Source organism: Erythrolamprus reginae, chromosome 5, assembly GCF_031021105.1.
Source record: "Erythrolamprus reginae isolate rEryReg1 chromosome 5, rEryReg1.hap1, whole genome shotgun sequence".
NCBI classification, from domain to species: domain Eukaryota; kingdom Metazoa; phylum Chordata; class Lepidosauria; order Squamata; family Dipsadidae; genus Erythrolamprus; species Erythrolamprus reginae.
This window is the reverse complement of record NC_091954.1, coordinates 3,918,288-3,943,923: the sequence shown is the minus strand read 5'-3', so window position 1 is coordinate 3,943,923 and position 25,636 is coordinate 3,918,288. Positions and strand designations below refer to the sequence as shown.

The following is a 25,636-nucleotide window of genomic DNA, read 5'->3' as shown; positions in this document are numbered from 1 at the left end:
TACATAATAAATATTAATCCTATATTATATAATAATATATACAATATAATAATATACATAATACATAATAAATATTAATCCTATATTATATAATAATATATACAATATAATAATATACATAATGCATAATAAATAATATATTAATCCAGAATTATTATTAATCCAGAACATGATACCATGGTCTGGATTATTATTAATCCAGAATTATGATTGTTAATTAATCCATATAATAATATGTAATATATAATATTATATATAATATAATAATATATATAATACATAATAAATAATATATTAATCCAGAATTATTATTAATCCAGAGCATGATACCATGGTCTTTCGAGACTGAAGGATGCCAATGCAATTATTATTGTTATTGTTAATAAATAAAAGAAAGGATGATAATAATAATAATAATAATAATAATAATAATAATAAGTGTCTGACTGGTGATGAAATACGAAACCAAACAAAGAGAGAAGCAAACTAGAACTAAGGAGAAATTTTCTCACAACAACAACAACAACAGCAACAACAGCAACAACAACAATAATAATAATACATGAATCCCAGTGACCGGTTAAGTCCCACAAAGTCGGTCTTCTCCAGGTCCCGTCAACTAGACAATGTCGCTTGGCAGGGCCTAGGGGAAGAGCCTTCTCTGTGGGGGGCCCGGCCCTCTGGAATCAGCTCCCCCCAGAGATTCGTACTGTCCTCACCCTCCTCGCCTTCTGTAAGATTCTTAAGACTCATTTATATTGTCAGGCCTGGGACGATTCGATCTTAGCCCCTGGCCAACGAATGATTGATTATATGACTGCTGTACGAATGGGTGTGATTGATTTTTTTTCCTAATATAATTAGGAATTTTACAATGCTGTGTAATTTTAATTTAATTGGATTCATTTTATTGTAATTTACTGTTTTTATATGTTGTAAGCTGCCCCGAGTCTTCGGAGAGGGGCAGCATGGAAATCCAATAAATAAATAGATAAATAATTATTATTAAAAACGGAAAGCAGTCAGCATTTCCAAATTTTGTTTTCCGGTCCAAAACTCTCCCCCCGTCCACTTCATATTCTATTTCTTTTCCAATCTCTGGCTTATCATTCGACTTTCCAGGGCTTTTGGAAAGCAGGGGGGTGGGAAAAAAACCTTTTGTGACGCAGTTTGGTTATCTGGTTATTTAACCGGTCGGGGAGACAAAATAGCAGAGAAAGGAATTGCATTAAACTATCTGGATTTTCTCTCGGGCTATGTTCAGCTGAAAGAGAGGATTCTGTGTCTCTCTTTCCTGATTTACTTTCTGAGATTTTTTTTTTAAAAAAAAGAAGAAGAGAGGGGCTTTTTTTTGCCCCTGACCTTTGTCTGGAGGGTAGATAACTTTAATAAGTTTCTGGTCTCTGTTTCTTGCACTGTTCAGAAATCAAAAAAATATGTTTGAAACAGACAGACAGAAAAACGAATAGATAAGAATAGCAGGCCAAAGTGGTGAAAAGAAATAAGTGTAATTATTTAAGCAGCAGGCAAAAACATCTGATTATCAGGAGGACAAATGGATGAAATTCAGTAATGGGCTGTTGCCCCCACGGGGGGGGGGGAGACGCAGTGGGGATAGTACGTTTATGCACTATTATTTAACATTGTTATTGTTATTTTAGATTCTAATTATTAGATTTGTCATTATATATTGTTTTTATCATTGTTGTGAGCCGCCCCGAGTCTGTGGAGTGGGGCGGCATACAAATCTAATAAATAATAATAATGATAATGATAATAATAATAATAATAATAATAATAATAATAATAATAATAATTTAATAGTTTTTTTAATTGTCCTTCCTTCTCTAGTACCTTAGTATGATCCTTCATTATTTCTAAAATAGGAAATAATGAAATAGTATAGTTTTTGCCCATAAACACTTTAATCATTTTAATTATTATCTAGAACTGAACTTTTATTGAGCTACTTGCCTAAGCTGTTATCATACTGAACCTTATGTGCTCAGTACAAAACCTTCAAATGTTACTTTGCTCCTCAATCAATAATTCCTGTGTGTCCAATCTTCCTGGACAATAAATTCTTTCTTTCTTTCTTTCTTTCTTTCTTTCTTTCTTTCTTTCTTTCTTTCTATCTATCTATCTATTTATCTATCTATCTATCTATTGCTGCCTATCATTTGTCCTTTTTGTGGCTATTCAAATAATGTGACTTAATCAATTGAAAAAGTCCAAGCACCTATTTAAAAACGTATCTTGGTCGGTAAGCCACTCCCGCCCAGTCACATGACCTTTAAGCCACCCCTGGTCACATGAGTGTCAAGCCACACCCACCTGGACAGAGGACCAGCAAGTCACTCCTACCCGGTCACATGACCAGCAAGCAACACCCACAAAATAAGCTAAGCCCACAGCGTGGCAGTAAAGATTTTGGCAGCCCATCACTGGTGGAAATATAAAAAGAGGAGCAATTATTCTCCTATGTTAATATTCCATCCGTTTTGCACATTTTAGTACTTTGGGAGTTTAGTGCAATGTCATGGAATCCGATTCAGCTCCTACCAAATGAATTAATGACAGGTAGTCACATTAGAATTTCAAATTAGAATTTCCTGCTCAGACAGGAAACCCTATACCATTTCAAACAAACAGTTATCTGTAAAAGGCGGGGAGAAGCCTCCGTGGGGCCTCTCTAGGAATCTCCTGGGAGGAAACAGGGCTGGAAAAGGCAGGGAGAAGCCTCCGTGGGGCCTCTCTAGGAATCTCCTGGGAGGAAACAGGGCTGGAAAAGGCAGGGAGAAGCCTCCGTGGGGCCTCTCTAGGAATCTCCTGGGAGGAAACAGGGCTGGAAAAGGCGGGGAGAAGCCTCCGTGGGGCCTCTCTAGGAATCTCCTGGGAGGAAACAGGGCTGGAAAAGGCAGGGAGAAGCCTCCGTGGGGCCTCTCTAGGAATCTCCTGGGAGGAAACAGGGCCTCCACCCTCCCTGTGTTTTCCCTAATTACATCCATTATTTGCTTTTACATTAATTCCAATGGGAAAAATTGCTTCTTACAAACTTTTCTACTTAAGAACCTGGTCACAGAACGAATTAAGTTCGTAAGTAGAGGTACCACTGTAATTCCTCCTTGATCCCTGATACCATCTTCCTTTTCTTCTCATTTTTTTTTTCTAATCCAACATCCACTCTCATTGTCTGTGAAATGTTACACAGGCAAGTCTATGTTACACCGGCAAGCTATTACGATGCCTGAAGATTAATAGCATCGGTTAAGTAGAAAAAGAATATATCGGACCGATAATATTTAGCATCATTTTAAAATGAGTAAGGCAATTCTGGAGTTAATTAGTTCTAGGCAAATCTGCTGGAGTTTGCAGATGTTTCTTGGCAAGCAAACAATCAGATTGTGAGGCATTACAAAGAACTACACAAGCAGGCAAAGGTCTCTGTCTACTTTAATTCAGGGTCACCCCGATTGAATGAAACAACCCTGAATGAAACCAAGAGAAAATTAAGAAAGAAGGCAAAATAAGAGTTCAGTGGTATCTCTACTTACGATCTTAATTCGTTCCTTGACCAGGTTCTTAAGTAGAAAAGTTTGTAAGAAGAAGCAATTTTCCCCATAGGAATTAATGTAAAAGCAAATAATGTGTGTGATTGGGGAAACCACAGGGAGGGTGGAGGCCCTGTTTCCTCCCAGGAGATTCCTAGAGAGGCCCCATGGAGGCTTCTCCCTGCCTTTTCCGGCCCTGTTTTCTCCCAGGAGATTCCTAGAGAGGCCCCATGGAGGCTTCTCCCTGCCTTTTCCGGCCCTGTTTTCTCCCAGGAGATTCCTAGAGAGGCCCCATGAAGGCTTCTCCCTGCCTTTTCCGGCCCTGTTTTCTCCCAGGAGATTCCTAGAGAGGCCCCAAGGAGGCTTCTCCCTGCCTTTTCCGGCCCTGTTTTCTCCCAGGAGATTCCTAGAGAGACCCCAAGGAGGCTTCTCTCTGCCTTTTCCGGCCCTGTTTTCTCCCAGGAGATTCCTAGAGAGACCCCAAGGAGGCTTCTCTCTGCCTTTTCCGGCCCTGTTTTCTCCCAGGAGATTCCTAGAGAGACCCCAAGGAGGCTTCTCTCTGCCTTTTCCGGCCCTGTTTTCTCCCAGGAGATTCCTATAGAGACTCCATGGAGGCTTCTCCCTGCCTTTTCCGGCCCTGTTTCCTCCCAGGAGATTCCTAGAGAGGCCCCAAGGAGGCTTCTCTCTGCCTTTTCCGGCCCTGTTTTCTCCCAGGAGATTCCTATAGAGACTCCATGGAGGCTTCTCCCTGCCTTTTCCGGCCCTGTTTCCTCCCAGGAGATTCCTAGAGAGGCCCCAAGGAGGCTTCTCCCTGCCTTTTCCGGTTACAGTTTTGGAGGCTCGGGTTAGTAAGTGGAAAATGGTTCTTGAGAAAAGGCGAAAAAATATTGAACACCTGGTTCTTATCTAGAAAAGTTCGTAAGTAGAGGCTTTTTTAGGTAGAGGTACTACTGTATCTGTACTTAAATAATAGGTGAATGCCAATGAAGAATTCTAGTCTATTCTAAGACTATATTATTATTATGCTTCCCATGATCTGACCTTGGAAGCTTGGTGTGTATCTGATTAGAACAAGAACCAAAAAAGAAACAATTAAAAGAGGGGAAATCTTCATATATTTTACGGTAGTGTTTACTGATTTTTGGTATTCAGTTGCTACGTTATGCCTGGCTCTTCACCATACCACACCAGGCCCTTCTGTTCTCCATTGCCTCCCAGAATTTGTCCAAGTTCATGTTCATTGATGAAGCTAGCCAACCATCTCATCGTCTGCCATCCAGGGTTGTCCTTCAAAATTTCCAAAATACATTAGTTGGAAATAAGAATCTTTTGAGGCTGGTATTTTGCATTTTGGCATATTAACATCCAATCATCATCAATCATTTGTCTCCAAACTCGAAATTGCAGATAATGTAAGTGATTGGTCTCAATGAACAATGAATCTGCATACAGACAGGAGGTTGAACAACTAGCCTTGTAGCGCAACCTGGACAATCTTGAACACACTCAAAACCATAGAAATGGTGGTGGATTTTAGGAGAAACCTCCTATACTATCACCTCTTACAATTAGACAACACAGTAGAGACCTTGAAGTTTCTAGGTTCTATCACATCTCAAGACTTAAAATTGACGCCTGACATCAAAAATGTCATCAAAAAAGTACAACAAAGCATGTTCTTTCTGCTCCAAATGAGAAAGTTCAAACTGCCCAAGGACCAGGAAATTTTTGAGTCTTTCATCTGCAGCTCTACAACTGTCTGGTTTGGCTCTACAACCGAACAGGAAAGACACAGACTTCAACTGATAATTAGAACTGCAGAAAAAACAATGGCTGCCAACCTGCCTTCCATTGAGGACCTGTATACTGCACAATTTAAAAAGAGGGCGGGGAAAATATTTACTGACCCCTCACATCCTGGACATAAACTGTTTCAACTCCTACCCTCAAAACGTCACTGCAGAGCACTGCACACCAAGACAACTAGACACAAGAACAGTTTTTTCCCCAAACACCATCACTCTGCTAAACAAATAATTCCCTCAACACTGTCAAACTATTTACTAAGTCTGCACTACTATTACTACTAGTTTTTTCTCATCGTTCCTATCACCCATTTCCTCCCATTCATGACTTGTTGCTTGTATCCTTAAGATTTTATGAATATTGATTGTTTCTTCACTCCTTATTTGACCCCTATGACAATTATTAAGTGTTGCACCACATGATTATTGACAAATGTATATTTTCTTTTATGTACACTGAGAGCATCTGCACCAAAGGCAAATTCCTTGTGTGTCCAATCACACTTGGCCAATAAAGAATTCTATTCTATTCTAAGACTTTATTATTATGCTTCTCATCCTTCCAATTACCTATCTTCTTCTATTTATGATTATAACCTCGTTGCTTGCATCTTTACGATGATATTGCTTTATTTAATTTCCTAGCATGATTCAATTGCTTAATTAGTATCCTATGACTATCATCAAGTGCTGTATCTTATGATTCTTGATAAATGTATTTTTTTTTCTTTTTTTGTACACTAAGAGCTGATGCACCAAAGACAAATTCCTTGTGTGTCCAATCACATTGGTCCAATAAAATAATTCTATTGATTTGGGTCAGTTGGGTTGCTTAGGAGTTTCAAAATATGCATGGTTAGAAAAATAATTTCTTCCGGGTGCTAAGATGAAGAATTAGGGGTTTGTTTGTTTGTTTGTTTGTTTGTTTGTTTGTTTGTTTGTGTCTGTCTGTCTGTCTGTCTGTCTGTCTGTCTGTCTGTCTGTCTGTCTGTCTGTCTGTCTGTCTATCTATCTATCTATCTATCTATCTATCTATCTATCTATCTATCTATCTATCTATTTATTGGATTTGTATGCTGCCCCTCTCCATAGACTCAGGGCGGCTAACAACAGTAATAAAAACAGCATATAACAATACAAAATTTGGACCAGGAAAATTAGCAGGGGGGTCTATAAGGCTGGGTCAAACAAATTGAGCTGTCAGCTACCACCACATCTAAATAAGGGGCAAGACTTTGATTGCATCTTGAATTTTTTTTTAAAAAAAATCATCTTGTCTCATTAGACTCAGTCTTTTTGGAAAAAACCAACAAGGGCCCGTGAATCTTAACATCAGGCACGGCCGAATTATGTACGATTGGTATGTTTGTTGTTGTTAAATTGGTCTTTGGGGTTTTATAAGGGGTTATTTTAGAAGGGCTTTTATAATTATAATTAATATTTGACTTCTTTTTATTATTGTATTGTTCTGTATTGTTGTAAGCCTCCCCGAGTCCTACAGGATTGGGTAGCATAGAAGTCAAATAAATTATATTAAATTAAAAACAGAGCTCTGTGCTTTCTTTCCACCCAATCTGTGAGTGCCAAAAGTGGTCTTTTTTAAAAGAAAATAAAGTAATCTCTAGGGAAAAATGGAGGTCCACGCCAGCTAATGGGCGAAATATGAATGAATATGAAATATGAAATATGAATGAACATGAAATATGAAATATGAAATATGAAATATGAAATATGAAATATGAAATATGAAATATGAAATATGAAATATGAAATATGAAATATGAAATATGAAATATGAAATATGAAATATGAAATATGAAATATGAAATATGAAATATGAAATATAAAAAATGAATGACTAGTACGTGTGCTGCTGAACGGTTTTAAGTTTTAATTAGGGATTTAGAAATTAATTCAGTTTTTTTCTTGACTTCTTTTTATTGTTATTGTTACTTGTAATTTACATGGTTGTAAGCCATCCTTCGGGATTGGGCAGCATGGAAGTCAAACAAATAGATAGATAGATAGATAGATAGATAGATAGATAGATAGATAGATAGATAGATAGATAGATAGATAGATAGATAGATAAAATAATAATAGTAGTAGTAGTAGTAGTAGTAGTAATAATAATAATAATAATAATAATAATAATAATAATAATAATAATAATAATAGAAACATAGAAGTCTGACGGCAGAAAAAGACCTCATGGTCCATCTAGTCTGACCTTATACTATTTCCTGTATTTTATCTTATAATGGATATACAGTAGTCCCTCACCTATCGCTGGTGTTACGTTCCAGACCCGGCCGCGATAGATGAAATCCGCGATGGGGAATTTATCGACTGATAGTACTTATTTAAGTATTTATATTGTAATTGTTTGGTAAGTTTTCATTGTTTTAAGTGTTTATAAACCCTTCCCACACAGTATTTATTTTAGATACAGTATTTACATACAGTATTTACAATTTTAGATATTTATTTTTTTTTAAAACCTGCCGATCGAGTTTGGCGGGCTGTTTGAATCTGCCGATCGACTTCCTCAGAAACCCGCGATGAAGTGAAGCCGCAGTAGGTGAAGCGCGGTATAGCGAGGGACTACTGTATGGTTATCCCAGGCATGTTTAAATTCAGTTACTGTGGATTTATCTACCACGTCTGCTGGAAGTTTGTTCCAAGGGTCTACTACTCTTTCAGTAAAATAATATTTTCTCACGTTGCTTTTGATCTTTCCCCCAACTAACTTCAGATTGTGTCCCCTTGTTCTTGTGTTCACTTTCCTATTAAAAACACTTCCCTCCTGGACCTTATTTAACCCTTTGACATATTTAAATGTTTCGATCATATCCCCCCTTTTCCTTCTGTCCTCCAGACTATACAGATTGAGTTCATGAAGTCTTTCCTGATACGTTTTATGCTTAAGACCTTCCACCATTCTTGTAGCCCGTCTTTGGACCCGTTCAATTTTGTCAATATCTTTTTGTAGGTGAGGTCTCCAGAACTGAACACAGTATTCCAAATGTGGTCTCACCAGCGCTCTATACAGTGGGATCACAATCTCCCTCTTCCTGCTTGTTATACCTCTAGCTATGCAGCCAAGCATCCTACTTGCTTTTCCTACCGCCCGACCACACTGCTCACCCATTTTGAGACTGTCAGAAATCACGACCCCTAAATCCTTCTCTTCTGAAGTTTTTGCTAACACAGAACTGCCAATACAATACTCAGATTGAGGATTCCTTTTCCCCAAGTGCATTATTTTACATTTGGAAACATTAAACTGCAGTTTCCATTGCTTTGACCATTTATCTAGTAAAGCTAAATCATTTACCATATTACAGATGCCTCCACATAATATAATAATAATAACAATAATAAAAATCCAAGATCCCTTTCAGCCAGAATCCCTAACACAACTGGGCCATCGGATCGGACGAACTGAACTGATGCCAAACCTTCTTCCAATCGCCAGATTTATTTACAACAATGTCCAATAATGGTTTTGATCCAGAAATATCGAGCAAGCCGCTCTCCCGCCACAGCCAAAGGCTGGTTGAAACGTGTGGGGCCTGAAGATCCTTTGCAGATTTGATAAACAATAATTAAAAACAACCACCAGAAAAGGATCCTCTCTAAAAACAATTACGAACAAGTTCTCCCTTTCAGCTGGGGATTTAATAGAGGCCCTGCTGCTTTTAATGCAGCCAAGGAGGTTTGTGAAGGAAGTAGCTACTTTGGTGGGAAAAGTCAGAGGGAGAGAAAGGCTGGAGCATAATGGTGCCCTTTTATTCCTCCTATCCAGTTGCTTTGGTCAGCATGCCAGTCACATACGCAGACATTGCTAGGCAGTTTTGTAAGTTCTCGTGAACAGGAGCCATTCAGAGTGTGTCTGCTCTGGCCTCCCTCCCTCTCTCATTCTCTCCCTCTCTCTCCCTCCCTCCCTTTTTTCTTCCCCCTCTTTCTTTCTCTCTTTCTTTCTTTCTTTTTCTTTCTTTCTTTCTTTCTGTTTCTTTATTTCTTTCTGTTTCTCTTTTGCTCCCTCCCTTCCTTTCCTTCATTCTTTCTTTCTCTTTCTTCTTTTTCTCTTTCTTTCCTTTGTCTTTCTTTTTATCTTCTTTCTTTCTGCTTTTTGTTCTTTTCCTTCCTTCCTTCCTTCCTTCCTTCTTTTTCTACTTTTTCTTCCTTCCTTCCATCCTTCTTTTTTTCTTTCTTTCTCTTTCTTTCTTTCCTTTATCTTTCTTTTTATCTTCTTTCTTTCTGCTTTTTGTTCTTTTCCTTCCTTCCTTCCTTTCCTTCTTTCTCTTTCTTTCTTTCTTTCTTTCTTCCTTCTTTTTCTACTTTTTCTTCCTTCCTTCCTTCCTTCTATCTTTCTTTTTTCTTTCTTTTTCTTTCTTTCTTTTTCTTCCTTCCTTCCTTCTTTCTTTTTCTACTTTTTCTTCCTTCCTTCCTTCCTTTTTTCCATTTCCTTCCCCCCTCTCTCCCCTTCCACCCTTCCTTTTCACTTTCTTTCCTTATTCCCTTTCTTTCTTTTTCTCTGTTCCTCCTTCTTTTCCTTCATTTTCTTTCTTTCTTTCTCTTTCTTTCTTTTCTTTCTTTCTCTCTTTCTTTTTCTACTTTTTCTTCCTTTCTTCCTTTCTTCCATTTCCTCCTTCCCACCCTCCCTCCTTCTTCCCTTTCTTTCCTTCTTCCCTTTCTTTTTTCTTTCTCTTTCCCTCCCACTCTCATCTGCCTGCCTTCCTCCCTCCCTCCCTCCTTCCTGTTGCCATGTTTTCTCTTCATATTGACCCTTTCCAAATATTTCACTTACTGTTAATGTGGTGCAGACACCCATCACCCTTCAGTCTCAGCTGCACTAAGACAGGATACGGCTGACAAGGATTGGGGCGGTGGGGGAAGCAAGAAAATGGTTTGCTTTGGGGTTAAATTGCCTAGCGAAGCAGGGACACCTTCTGCATGGCAAAATCTCACAGGCAAGTCAAGAGTAGTTTGGGTAGGAGGATTGAAAGGCCATTGTAAACATATAATTACCTACTTTTCAAGGGGAACAAAATACACAGTAAAGGACAATTCGTTCAGCGTAAAAAAATAGAACAGCAACATTAAATTGCAATGCTCACTGTGCATTAACTGTGCATTAAAAAAAAACAATTCCAAACATATTATTGATCATGAGGTTTCCTTTATAAATTAAAATTTATATTGAGTGATGCTTTGAGTATGCCAAGGCTGTATAAAGGGAAAAGTTTTCACTTAAGCACATGATATGACATGATTTCACTTAAGCACATGATATGACGTGGGCTGCCTTTGAAAAGTGTTCGGAAACTTCAGATCGTGCAGAATGCGCCCGCGAGAGCCATTGTGGCGCTTCCCAGATTCACCCACGTTTCTACAACACTCCGTGGCCTGCACTGGTTGCCGATCACAATTCAAAGTGTTGGTTATGACCTCTAAAGCCCTACATGGCATTGGACCAGAGTACCTCCGGAACCGCCTGCTACTGCACGAATCCCAGCAACCGATAAGGTCCCACAGAGTTGGCCTTCTCCAGGTCCCGTCGACCAAACAATGTCATTTGGCGGGCCCCAGGGGAAGAGCCTTCTCTGTGGCGGCCCCGGCCCTCTGGAATCAACTCCCCCTGGGAGATTAGAACTGCTCCCACCCTCCTTGTCTTTCGTAAGCTACTCAAGACCCACCTATACCGACAGGCATGGGGGAACTGAGATACCTTCCCCAGGCTTTTATACTTTATGTTTGCTATGTATGTGTTGTTTGGTTTTAAATGATAGAGTTTGTTTTTTATTTATTAATTAATTAATTAATTAATTAATTAATTAGATTTGTATGCCGTCCCTCTCCGAAGAGTCGGGGCGGCTCACAACACGTGGAAACAAATCATAAATAATCTGACAATTTAAAATATTTAAAGATTTAAGAAGGACCCCATATACTAACAGACATACACACAAGCATACCATATATAAATTAAACATGCCCAGGGGAGATGTTTCAGTTCCCCCATGCCTGACGGCAAAGGTGGGTTTTAAGGAGTTTACGGAAGGCAGGGAGAGTAGGGGCAGTTCTAATCTCCGGGGGGAGTTGGTTCCAGAGGGCCGGTGCCGCCACAGAGAAGGCTCTTCCTCTGGGGCCCGCCAACCGACATTGTTTCGTTGACGGGACCCGGAGACGGCCCACTCTGTGGGACCTAATCGGTCGCTGGGATTCGTGCGGCAGGAGGCGGTCTCGGAGATATTCTGGTCCAATGCCATGAAGGGCTTTAAAGGTCATAACCAACACTTTGTCTTTTTCTCTTTTAATATTAGATTTGTTCCACTGTAACATTGTTTTATTATTGTTGTGAGCCGCCCCGAGTCTTCGGAGAGGGGCGGCATACAAATCTAATACATTATTATTATTAATATTAATAGCATGTGACAGGCAGCATGGCACTTCTCCAAAATAGAGATGGTAAACTTTCTAGGCTCGGTTGGCAGAGGTGAAGCCCAATGCCATCTTTGGTGGTTATGCCCACTCTTTGTGGTCCAAAGGTTTCCTTAAAAATAAATCAGGAAAAATAGTTTCACATTTATCTCATCTGTCAACTCCAAATCTCAACCAAGAAATGCTCTGTCCTACACATTGGCAAAAAGAATCAGAACACCAAATACAAGCTGAACAAACAAGACCTCACAGACAACCCTCACTCCACAAAAGACCTTGGAATACTTCTATCCAATGACCTCAGTGCCAAAGCCCACTGCAACAATATCGCCAAAAGTGCTTCAAGAGTTGTTAACCTAATCCTACGTAGCTTCTGCTCCAGTAATCTCACACTACTAACCAGAGCATGCAAAACTTTTGCCAGACCAATCCTTGAATACAGCTCATCTGTCTGGAACTCACACGGCATTTCGGACATAAACATTCGAGAAAATGTCCAGAGATACTTTACTACAAAAGCCCTCCACTCCTCCGCTCGCAACAGAATACCCTACACAACTAGACTTACAATCCTGTTCTGTCGAGCTCTCTGGTAGAATCCTCCCGAAAATGCACAGATACAATTTCAGGCACACACACGTTTGAAAATTCAAAACAATGTTCTTTATAGCGAAAATGCAAATAAATGAAGCCCTCTTTTTGTATAGCAAAGAGCACTTGTCTCCAAACAAACTGGTAATTGGTACAAGTCCCTTATCAGTTCTGTGATACTTAGCTTGCAGCTGTGAGGCAATTCACAGTCCCTCTTCTTTCACAAAGTGACACACACTTTGCTCTGGTTTAGTTTCAAAGCGGGGAAAAATCAGCACACAAAAGGTCAACCGCAGCAAAGCAGGCACGAAACACAACGATCAGATAATCCTCCAAAATGGCCAAACCCACAGGCTGCTCTTTATAGCAGCCTCACTAATTACTACAGCCCCACCCAACCACAGGTGGCCTCATTTTCTTTGATAATAATCTCTCAGTTGTTGCTGCCTATGCATCGCTCTCCGCATGCGTGGCTGTATCATTAACTCTTGTTCTGAATCCAAGGAGGAGCTAGATAATTGATCTCCTTCTGAGCTATTTGCCACACTCTCCTCCTCCCTGTCACTCATGTCTTCTTGGTCAGAGGAGCCTTCATCAGCAGATTCCACCGGGGCAAAACAGGCCTGCAGCATGTGGATGTCTCCCCCACATCCACAGTCCTTGGGGCAGGAACTGGGCCAGAGCTAACCACAACACAATCCTAGGTTTAGAAAGCTTAGAACTACCTTGCCTTAAACACGACCTTTGCATAAAATCATCTGCCTGTCAATGACTACTTCAGCTTCAACCACCACAACACACGAGCACGCAAACAGATACAAACCTAAAGTAAACCGCTCTAAACTCAACTGCAGGAAATACGACTTTAGTAACCGAGTAGTTGATGCATGGAACCAGTGATGGGCTACCAAAATTTTTACTACCACAATGTGGACAAGGCTTATGCATTTTGTTTCAACATCTTTCAGTGCAAATTGGGTGCTCTTGGGTGGAGCTCCAAATTTTGCTACCGGCACGGCCTACCTGACCGTACCCATAGGAGCCCATCACTGCATGGAACTCAATACCTGACTCTGTAGTATCACCACCAAACCCCCAAAACTTTTCCCAGTGGTCCCCAAACTACGGCCCGCGGGCCACAGGCGGCCCACTGAGGCCATTTATCCGGCCTGCCAGTGAGTGACAAGAGCACAGGGAAAAGAGAGAGAGAGAAAGAAAGAAAAGGGAAAGAGAGGGAGGGAAGGAGAAGTGGAGAGGAATGAAGGAGGGAAGGAAGGAAAAATGGAGGGAACAAGGAAGAAAGGAAGGAAGAATGAAATGAATGGAGGGACAGAGGAAGGAAGGACTGTTTTGGGGGGGGGTAATTTCCCCCCCCTCTCAACATACATTCAAACAACACAGTGTACCATCTAATTTTCCATGAATAAAATGCGGTATTTTGTTAGTAACTAATATCAATCATCAAAAAAGTTGCAAAAGGTTTTTCTTCTAATTTTGTCATCCAGTTACATTCATTTTCTTTTAATGAAATTCCCTCCTTAATGTTCCTTCAAAAAGTGCAACACCAATTATATTTCTAACTTATTGACCATTATGCCAAAGTGCTTCCTTCTTTCTTTATACATTTTTCATAAGCCAAGAAAACCTTGTATAGCCAATCAGATGTTAACAAAAGAAAATTAAAAACAAAACATAAACATATATGAATTTCAGATCTTCTCCCCCCCTCTAAATATTACGTTCCCATTTTGTTTTTTACTTTAAAACAAGGTATGTGCAGTGTGCATAGGGATTTGCTCATAGGTTTTTTTTATCGTCCGGCCCTCCAACAGTCCGAGGGACAGTGAACTGGCCCCCTGTGTAAAAAGTTTGGGGACCCCTGCCTTAGACTGTCCACTGTTGACCTCTCCTGATTCCTAAGAGGTCAGTAAGGGGCGTGCATAAGTGCACCATAATGTGACATCACTTCCCTCCCTTTGCCACACACACACACACACCCCAATCTGTTCCTGCACATAATTTTGGGGTCGTTCTTTTTAAAGGCATCCTAGGATTGTGGAGGGGCTGTACATCTGGGGGCTCATTCCAAAGTAAAGTTCACAGGCTTTCTGGAATCTAAGGAGCCTCTGGAAGCCCAGCAGGATATATTTTCTTTCTGAGTTTTTCAACATGCTTTAAAGGGAAATGCCAGAGGCCAACTTCTTCAAACCAGCCGATCTGAGATGAGGTCTCTCCCTGTCTTCTTTGCATTACAACAGACAGCACAAAATAACAGAGCGGGAAGGGACCTTGGAGGTCTTCTAGTCCAACCCCCCTCCCCCAGCAGGAAACCCTATAGAATTCTAGAATTAGAAGTAGAAGTAGAATTAGAATTAATTATAATTATAATTAGAATTAATTAGAATTAGAATTAGAATTAGAATTAATTAGAATTAGAATTAATTAGAATTAGAATTAGAATTAGAATTAATTAGAATTAGAATTAGAATTAATTAGAATTAGAATTAGAATTAGAATTAGAATTAGAATTAGAATTAGAATTAGAATTAGAATTAGAATTAATTAGAATTAGAATTAGAATTAGAATTAGAATTAATTAGAATTAGAATTAGAATTAGAATTAGAATTAATTAGAATTAGAATTAATTAGAATTAGAATTAGAATTAATTAGAATTAGAATTAGAATTAGAATTAATTAGAATTAGAATTAGAATTAATTAGAATAAGAATTAGAATTAATTAGAATTAGAATTAGAATTAATTAGAATTAGAATTAGAATTAATTAGAATTAGAATTAGAATTAATTAGAATTAGAATTAGAATTAGAATTAATTAGAATTAGAATTAGAATTAGAATTAGAATTAGAATTTATTAGAATTAGAATTAGAATTAGAATTAATTAGAATTAGAATTAGAATTAATTAGAATTAATTAGAATTAGAATTAGAATTAATTAGCATTAGAATTAATTAGAATTAGAATTAGAATTAGAATTAGAATTAGAATTAATTAGAATTAGAATTAGAATTAATTAGAATTAGAATTAGAATTAGAATTAGAATTAGAATTAGAATTAATTAGAATTAGAATTAGATTTAATTAGAATTAGAATTAGAATTAGAATTAGAATTAATTAGAATTAGAATTAGAATTAGAATTAATTAGAATTAGAATTAGAATTAATTAGAATTAGAATTAGAATTAGAATTAGAATTAATTTGAATTAGAATTAGAATTAGAATTAATTAGAATTAGAATTAGAATTAATTAGAATTAATTAGAATTAGAATTAGAATTAATTAGAATTAGAATTAGAATTAGAATTAATTAGAATTAGAATTAGAATTAATTAGAATTAATTAGAATTAGAATTAGAATTAATTAGAATTAGAATTAATTAGAATTAGAATTAGAATTAATTAGAATTAGAATTAATTAGAATTAGAATTAGAATTAATTGGAATTAGAATTAATTAGAATTAGAATTAGATTTAATTAGAATTAGAATTAGAATTAATTAGAATTAGAATTAGAATTAATTAGAATTAGAATTAGAATTAGAATTAATTAGAATTAATTAGAATTAGAATTAGAATGAATTAGAATTAGAATTAGAATTAGAATGAATTAGAATTAGAATTAGAATTAGAATTAATTAGAATTAGAATTAGAATTAGAATGAATTAGAATTAGAATTAGAATGAATTAGAATTAGAATGAATTAGAATTAGAATTAGAATTAGAATTAGAATTAATTAGAATTAGAATTAGAATTAATTAGAATTAGAATTAGAATTAATTAGAATTAGAATTAGAATTAGAATTAGAATTAGAATTAGAATTAGAATTAGAATTAGAATTAGAATTAATTAGAATTAGAATTAGAATGTTTCTACCGGTTCTGCGTACCTGACCGTATCCGTAGGAGCCCATCACTGATTTCAACCCTGAGCTACAGATATTCTCTTTTATTGACACGAACATGGTCCAACAAGAGTTGGGTTTGGTGATGTCATCTTGTAAGCAATGGAGCAGGACACTTACAACTGGTGCAGTATTGGGTTCCTACACTGTGCACCAGTAGTAAAATGGGAGTGCAGCTTCAGATTTTACTTCTGCGCATGTGCAGGAAATCACCGAAATCTCTCTCTCGCATGCGTCCCCTTGTGAGATTTTGTGTCCTGCGCATAAGCTTAAGACAAAATGCAATGTTTCTGTTACTATATAGAACGTAACCTACTCGGGTGTTGACATACAGTAGCTAACTATGTTAGTTTGTAAAAATTTAAAGACTGTACCATTAAAGAAATATTACTGTTTAGCCATAAGAGGGCGCCAACACCGTTCCCTTTGGGGGAGTTACTTTGTTAGAGATATATTTCGCCGCGAGTTGTATTCTTGCTGTGCGCGCGGTTTGTAAACTATTAGAGTATTATATTGTTGAATCTGTATATTTGTAAATAATAATATTGTTGTGTATACTGTACATTGATACTAAGTCTGAGTCATTGCCTGGCTAACCCATATATTCCTACACCACAACAACTCTGCTTAATGTGTGTTGAGGGTTTCGTTCTGAGACATACTATCAGTTTCGTTTCTCGGTTGTTCTAACAAGCCATAGTAAGCAGGGTGGCTGCAGTAAGAAACCTTCATATAATCTAAAACAATGTTTTCCAACTAGACGAGTTCCAGATGTATGAGTGTCAACTCCCATGATCCTCAGCAAAAGGCATTCTTTGAGCTGACGTTCAAACAATCTGGGAGGTACCTAGATTGGGAAACAAAGGATTTAAAGCTTGAAAAATGCCTGATTCAGGAAGACTTAAATAGATGGAGCAATTCCCTGTATTGAGAGCTGTATTTTAATCTGTAGCCACAGGAACAGTGGAGCAGCTTATGGCATGTCAATAAATAACAGCTGTGTTGTGGCTCCGGTTTGGTGCAGCTTGGGTTGGATGAGAAGAGAGTCCGTTTCAGAGTGAGCGGCATATAAATTCAATCAATCAATCAATCAATCAAAATCAGATCAAGGTCTAGATGGACAAAAATCCTGCTTGCTTGCCGGGACCGCCTTCTGCCGCACGAATGCCAGCGACCAGTTAGGTCCCACAGAGTTGGCCTTCTCCGGGTCCTGTCGACTAAACAATGTCATCTGGCGGGAGCCAGGGGAAGAGCCTTCTCTGTGGCGGCCCCGACTCTCTGGAACCAACTCCCCCCAGATATCAGAGTTGCCCCCACCCTCCTTGCCTTTCGCAAGCTCCTTAAAACCCACCTCTGTCGTCAGGCATGGGGGAATTGAGATATTCCCTTCCCCCCTAGGCTTATAGAATTGATACATGGTATTTATTTATTTTATTTATTTATTTATTTATTTATTTATTTATTTATTTATTTATTGGATTTGTATGCCGCCCCTCTCCAGAGACTCGGGGCGGCTAACAGCAACAATAAAGCAGTGTACAATAGTAGTCTGAAGTTAGAAACAATTTAAATGCTTGTATGTATGAGTGGTTCTTTAAATTGGGTTTTTTAAGATTATTTTTAATATTAGATTTGTTCACATTGTCTTTTTTTATTGTTGTTAGCCGCCCCGAGTCTTCGGAGAAGGGCGGCATACAAATCTAATAAATAAATAAATAAAATAAATAAATAAATAAAAAGCTTACCTCTTTAAATAATAATAATGATAATAAATCAGTCTTTTCCAGTAGGGCAGTTTTACCCAACCTTGGCCACTTGGAAGATATTTGGACTTCAACTCCCAGAATTCCCCAGCCAGCGAATGCTGGCTGGGGAATTCTGGGAGTTGAAGTCCAGATATCTTCAAGTGGACAAGGTTGGGAAACACTGCCGTAGGGAAACCAGAATGTCCTTCCCGTTAATGACTACAGCAGTTTCAACAATACACGAGCAGGTAAATAGATTCAAACTAAATATAAACCGCTCCAAACTCGACTGCAGAATATACAACTTTAGTAACCGAGTAGTTGATGCATGGAACTCACTACCTGACTCTGTAGTATCATCTACTAACCTCCAAAACTTTACCCTTAGACCAGTGGTCCCCAACATTTTTTCCACCAGGGACCAGTTTCAGCAAGACAATTTTTCTATGGCCCAGTGGGGGCGGAAAGGGGCGTGGTTGGGGGTGGGATTAAGCATGGGGGTGCTGGTCCTCCCCGCCCCTCTTTCCCGTCATCGTCCTGTGGCCGGCAGAACCTGCCTCCCAAGCCCTCTTGCCCAGCGGGAGCTAAGCGCTGGAGAGAGGGGGTCAGGCTGGCCCTCCGGCCTCCCCCAGCCAAAAACGCAAAAGCGCTCCGCGGCAGAAGCCAAAAGAGGCTTGAGCCTCTCGGTCCTTCCCACCCCTCTGTCCCATCCATTGTCCTGTGACCGGCCTCCCGAGGCCTCTTGCCCGGCGGGAGGCGAAGCGCTGGAGGGAGGGGGTGGCGGCATGAGGGCCGGCAGCTGCTGACTCCACGGACCGGTGCAACATGCCCCGCGGCCCGGTACTGGTCCGCGGCCTGGTGGTTGGGGACCCCTGCCTTAGACTCTCCACTGTTGACCTCTGCCGATTCCTAAGGGGTCAGTAAGGGGCGTGCATAAGTGCACCAGCGTGCCTTCCGTCCCCTGTCTCTCTTACTAGTATCACGTATATAAATATTATTATCTTTGTATACCACCAATATCTACTTGACAAAATAAATAAATAAACACATAAGTCATAAAGAGGCCATTATTCCCCACTGCTGCGGTAGAGGATCCTTGACTTTTGCAAACTGGACCAAGACACAGTTTTACTCAAGCGTTACTTCAGCATTGCATCCCACAACGCAAACAATGGCTCTTATGTACATTGCCCATCAGTCCAGACCTACTTTCTTTGGTTATTTGGGCGGGTTAAAATTGAAGACCAGCTAATTTGTGAAAAAAATGTCCTTACTTCATCTGCTGCGTCCATCCAACATCACATTTGGCAAGTTAGTTAGTTGGGGGAAAGGTCAGAAGTAACGTGAGAAAATATTATTTGATTGAAAGAGTCGTAGATGCTTGGAACAAACTTCCAGCAGACGTGGTTGGTCAATCCACAGTCACTGAATTTAATCATACCTGGGATAAACATAGATCCATCCTAAGATAAAATACAGGAAATAGTAGAAGGGCAGACTAGATGGACCAGGAGGTCATTTTCTGCCGTCAATCTTCTATGTTTTAGTGACTTTTAAATTGTTAGATTTGTTATACATTGTTTTATTGTTGTTCTGAGCCGCACCGAGTCTACAGAGAGGGGCGGCATACAAATCTAATAAATAATAATAATAATAATAATAATAATAATAATAATAATAATAATAATAATAATAATGGAACTACCATTTACCAGTGGTGGGATCATAAGCGCGCAAAAGTGGTCGAAAATGAGCAAGCAAAACTACTGTGGGACTTCTGACTCCAGACTGACCGAATTCTGAAGCATAACACACCAGACATTGTGATCGTGGAGAAAAAGAAAGTATGGATCATCGACATCGCAATCCCAGGAGACAGCAGAATTGAGGAGAAGCAGCTAGAGAAATTAGTGAAATACGAAGATCTAAAAATCGAGCTGCAACGACTCTGGCATAAGCCAGTGAAAGTGGTCCCAGTGGTCCTTGGCACGCTGGGCGCAGGGCCAAAGGGTCTCAGCGGACATTTGAAAACCATCGGAATTGACAAAATCTCCATCTGTCAATTGCAAAAGGCCGCTTTGCTGGGATCGGCAAACATAGTTCGCCGCTACATCACGCAGTCCTAGGTGCTTGGGAAGCGCCCGACTGGGGATGAAATACGAAATCCAGCATAGTGATCTCGTTTGCTGTGTTGCACTGACATAATAATAATAATAATAATAATAATAATAATAATAATAATAATAATAATAATAATAATTTCTAAGTCGCTTTCATACAATCCACACAACTGACCCACACAGATATCCCACGGAGGAGAAGGTCTCAAACACACAACTCTTGGTGTGATGCCCAGCCCACCTTGCAATGTCATTTTCCAATGTTACCTGAAGACATTCTGCAAACATTGGCAGAGATTGGCACTTCACCGGGAGAGTTAAAAAGATTTGAAGGGAAAACGTTTCACAACCGAGTGCAAAGGTCAACATTTGCACACAACCAAGATTAAACTGTGAAAAGGAAGAGCGCCTCAGAACCTAAGAGGGGTTTTTCCCTTTTCACAGCTCATAAACCAGTGATGGACTCCTACGGGTCAGGTATGCAGAACCGGTAGAAAAATTTTGATTTTTCCCCCCTCTTTTTTTCCCTTCTGGGCTCTGGGTTATTCCTATCGCAGTAAATGACATTGAATGTGTATAATTTTAGAAGAGCTGTGCGTGCGTGCGTGTGTGTGTTTGTGTGTACAGCCTAGAACTACGGCACCTAAAACACGATTTGAGTATTGCCCACAAGATCATATGCTGCAACGTCCTACCGGTCAATGACTACTTCAGCTTCAACCGCAACAACACAAGAGCACGCAACAGATTCAAACTTAATACGAACCGCTCCAAACCTGACTGTAAAATATATGATTTCAACAATCGAGTTATCGAAGCGTGGAACTCATTACTGGACTCAATTGTGTCAACCCCTAACCCCCAACACTTCTCCCTTAGACTCTCCACGATTGACCTCTCCAGGTTCCTAAGAGGCCAGTAAGGGGTGTACATAAGTGTACTGGTGTGCCTTTCGTCCCCTGTCCAATTGTCTTTCCTTTCTTTCATCTATCTTATATATTCTCTTCCTTTCATATATCCTCTCCTCTAAGTTCACTTTTACCCTTATATATATTACCACATGTCTTTTTTTCTTCCTCTGTATTTGTGTATTGGACAAATGAATAAATAAATAAATAAACAAACATACATTTTATATAGTAGATCAGACTTTCGCTGGCTGGGGGATTCTGGGAATTGAAGTCCAAATATCTTCAAGTGGCCAAGGTTGGGAAACACTGCAGTAGATAATGTACATTTTTGTGTGCCTGTGTGTAATATGTATGCACACATATCGCAATTATATACTGCTCAAAAAAATAAAGGGAACACTCAAAGAACACATCCTAGATCTGGATGAATGAAATATTCTCATTGAATACTTTGTTCTGTGCACAACAGCATGTGAAATTGATGGTCCATCAGTGTTGCTTCTTAAGTGGACAGTTTGATTTCATAGAAGTTTGATTTACTTGGAGTTATATTGTGTTGATTAAGTGTTCCCTTTATTTTTTTTGAGCATTGAATATTTTTATTTTATTTTATTTTATTTTATATAGAAAATATAGAATTAAATAGAATATTTTGGATATTCAGTAATAATAAATAGAAAGTATATCTCTTTGAGGCGAGGAGAACCTTAACCCAAACCCTTGACATGAGTGACGTCAAGTTGGCCACCTTTAAGCCAGTCACATGACATTTAAGCCACCTCCCAGTCATATGATTTTCAAGCCACTCCCACCTGGTCACATGGCTGGCAAGCCACACCTGCAAAATAAGCCACGCCCACAGTATGGTAGTAAATTTTTGCAGCCCTTCACTGTCATAAAGGTAGCAATTTATTCTTATTTTTCAATCGCATTTGTCTACACAACATGTCCATTGGGGTTAAAATTGATGTCAGGAATATCAACAAATTCTGATATGCAGGAAGGACAATAAATAAATTATTAAATATTCAATAAATAGTGGGTAAACTTACTACCCTCACTGTGTTCTCCCCCCATTGTTACACATCCCATGGAATGCATGAATTCCTAAGCTTGAAAATATCACTTGAAGCCAAGATGGCCAAGTAGAGGCTGTCATACTTTAGTCATGTCATTAGAGCTGACTCATTTGAAGAGTCAAAAACCTGGCTGGATACTATAAAGGATGATACCGGGATGATCATGATGGATCTGAAGGAGGAGGGCCAAGACAGAGGGGCATGGAGACTGCTGATCCATAGAAGGGCCGAAGGTTGGACATAACTGAATGGCTGACCACGAGAATGACAACAATGTAGCCAAGCAATACTGGATCCCTTGGGTGGGAATTAGGGTAGTTGTAGCTGAGACTCTTTCCCAATGCTTGTAGAATACTGTAACATGAAAATGGGGAGAAGGAGGGAGGAAAGGAGGGGAGGAAGGAAGGAAGGAAGGAAGGAAAGAAAGAAAAAAAGAAAAGGAAGGAAAGAAAGAAAATGAAGAGAGGGTGGAAGGAAAGAAAGAAAGTTGGGGAGGGAAGGAGGGAGAGAGAAAGAGAGAGCACGAAAGGAAGAAAGAAAGAAAGGAAGAAAGGAAGAAAGGAAGGAAGGAAGGAAAGAAAGAAAATGAAGAGAGGGTGGAAGGAAAGAAAGAAAGTTGGGGAGGGAAGGAGGGAGAGAGAAAGAGAGAGCGCGAAAGGAAGAAAGAAAGAAAGGAAGGAAGGAAGAAAGGAAGGAAGGAAGGAAAGAAAATGGAGAGAGGATGGAAGGAAAGAAAGAAAATGGGTGAGGGAAGGAGGGAGGGAGGAAAGTATACGGACAGAGGAAGGGAGCAGGGAAAGTGGGGAGGGAGGGAAGAAAAGGAAGGAAGGAAGGAAGGAAGGAAGGAAGGAAGGAAGGAAGGAAGGAAGGGGAAGGACAGTAACCCCTTTGAGAACAAAACTAGGAAATCCATTCGTTTTCTCCAGGATGTTTGTTTGACTTCCTAGATCAGCCTACTGATGATGACCTTAGATTTCTGCAGGGCATGGAAAGAGAAGACAGGGAGACATTTGTCTCCCTCCGTTCATCCCCTAGGATCAGGGGTCATCATCCCATGAAGCTGACTGACAGGGAATTTAGAAAAGTGCCTAACTCAACCATGGAATTCAGTCTCACCAGATGCAGGAATGGAGTTTGCACTGAGAGCATACATGCACCAGAGACAAATTCCTTGTGTGTCCAATCCCACTTGGCCAATAAAGAATTCTGTTCTGTTCTGTTCTGTTCTATTCTATTCTATTCTATTCTACTCTACTCTGCTCTGCTCTGCTCTGCTCTGCTCTACTCTACTCTACTCTACTCTATTGTACTCCACTCTACTCTACTCTACTTTATCCCCTGATGGTTGAGGGCTTCCAAAAGATACTGATACCGTGATAGACCTTGGCCTGACCCAAAAATGCTACTCCTGGGTTACCTGAGATTCAGAAATTCATGGTGTCCCACACGAAGGTTGACCTGCAATGGTAACATGTCTGCCCCCATCTCCTTGCCCCACAGATTTTGCGTGCCAGATATTTCTTCTCATCAAACCCTGATCCTGCACAACTATTGACCCACGTTGTGAAGCTCCAGCGAAGTCCGGCTTGGGTTTGAGAGGTGGGGGCATTCTTCAGATGCCGTACCCTCCCCCACGCCTCTCAAAATAACTCCCTCCCCAGGGATCAAAATAGGAAACCCACTTGAACGGCGTCCCAGCTCAGGTCCCAGATGCCTTCAAGCCCTCCTGTTATTTCTTCTCCTGACTAACTTTCCTGAAAACCAGAGTCTGAACTGAGCCGGCAATTTGGCTTAAGAGAGCCCACCTCTGCTTCCCAGGAAGACAAACATCTTTCAAAAGTCTTTTTTTCCCCCCTTGTTGCGGGTAAAATCATGCTGACTGAATAAAAGATACCTTCTAGTTTTCAAATAACCCAGCAAAGAGAAGAAAGGGGGCAGGGGGGAGAAGGGGGGAGCGAGAAGGACGGAGGGAGGAAGAAAGGAAGGAAAAAATGAAGGGGGGAGGAAGGGAGGAGGGAGAAAGAAGGATGGAGGGAAGGAGGGGGAGGGAGGGAGGGAACAGAGGAAGGAAGGAGGGAGAAAGAAGGATGGACAGAGGGGCGAGAAAGGAAGAAGGGAAGGCAGGGAGGGAAGGAAGGAAGGGAGAAGGAGGGAGGGAAGGAGAAAGAAGGACAGAGGGAGGAAGGAAGGAAGAGGGGAAGGGAGGGAGGGAGAAAAGGTTAGGAAGGGAGGGAGGAGGGAAGGAAGGAGGGAAGGAAAGGAAAGGAAAGAAGGGAAAAGAAAGGAAGAAGAATGAAGGAAAGCAAAGGAAAAGAGAGAAGGGAAAGAAGGACGGAGGGAGGGAGGAGAGGAGAGGAAGCCAAGAGAGAACGAAGCCTCCCACCGTTAAAAAAGCATCATGGCGGTACCAAAGTTTTTGAAGGATGAGCTAACTTTTCCGCAAACTCTTCCCAGCCTTCCCCTCCCCGTCGCGCTCGCTCGCTCGGCTCTCCCCCTCCCCTTCCTTGGGCAGAAGACCCAGCAACCCAACTCCATCTCCCTCCGGGAGTTGCCGACCCCCACAGCCCCCACCCTTCAAAATCCCCACAGCCCCCACCCTCCCACCCCCTTCCCAGGGGGGCCGCTCACCTCGCTCCTCTGCAGCTGGAGGAAACTGTTCAGGTAGCTAGAGCTCAGCGAGGAAGAGGCGCCCAGCTCGGCGCTGCCCTTGCCCGGGTAGCCGAGCTCCGGGGGCTGGGCGGAAGGGGGCTCGGGCCGAAAGGCGTCGAAGGCGCTGGCCTGGTGGGTGTCTTGCAAGGAGAGGTAGACCCAGTTGAGAAGCTGGGCCGGCTGGTAGACGGAGGCGGCCGCGGTGGTCTCGATGGCCGACAGGAGGCTCATCCTGGAGCCCCCGGCGAAGAAGGGCCCGCTGGCGGACGGGACCCCTCCCCACTCCTCCTCCTCCTTCTCTTCTTCTTCTTCCTCCTCCTCCTCTACCTCCTCCTCTTCTTCTTCCTCCTCTTTTTTCTTCCTCTTCCTCCTCTTTATTTACTTATAGTTTTAGTAATTGGACTTGTGTGCCGCCCCTCTCCCTGGACTCGGGGCGGCTCACAACACATCAATAAAAGAACAATGTATAATACATCTAAATCCAGTTTACATGAATCTTTCTCCTCCTCTTTTTCTTCCCCCTTTTCTTCTTTTTCCTCCTCCTCCTCCTCTTCCTCCTCCTCCAGCCCCTGGGGCTCGCTCGGCTGGCTCCCCTGCTTCTTCTCCCGGGGGGGCGCCTCCCTTCCCGCGGGCACCCAGCTCCAGGGAAGGAGGGAAGGAAGGCGGAGAAACGCCGCCCTCGAGCTTCGGTCCGGCCCCGTTCTGCCTTCAAGCTCTGCCTAAAGCGGCCCGGGACCCTCCAGCCGCGGCGCCCCGCTCGCCCCCGGCATAGCTGCGGTCCGACTTGGGTCGCGCTCCCGCCCGCGGGGAT

The 25,636-nt window shown here is 40.7% G+C and overlaps 1 protein-coding gene across 1 annotated transcript in view; it reads right to left on the bottom strand.

Moving 5' to 3' along the window:
- The window catches only part of ZCCHC24 (zinc finger CCHC-type containing 24), a 137,995-nt gene extending 112,365 nt beyond the window's left edge, over positions 1–25,630 (bottom strand). The window contains exon 1 of the mRNA XM_070752008.1: positions 24,805–25,630. Within this exon, the coding sequence (XP_070608109.1) occupies positions 24,805–25,056 (252 nt within the window). The 5' untranslated portion in view covers positions 25,057–25,630. The remainder of the gene's footprint in view (positions 1–24,804) is intronic.
- Between the last annotated feature and the right edge of the window lie 6 nt (positions 25,631–25,636).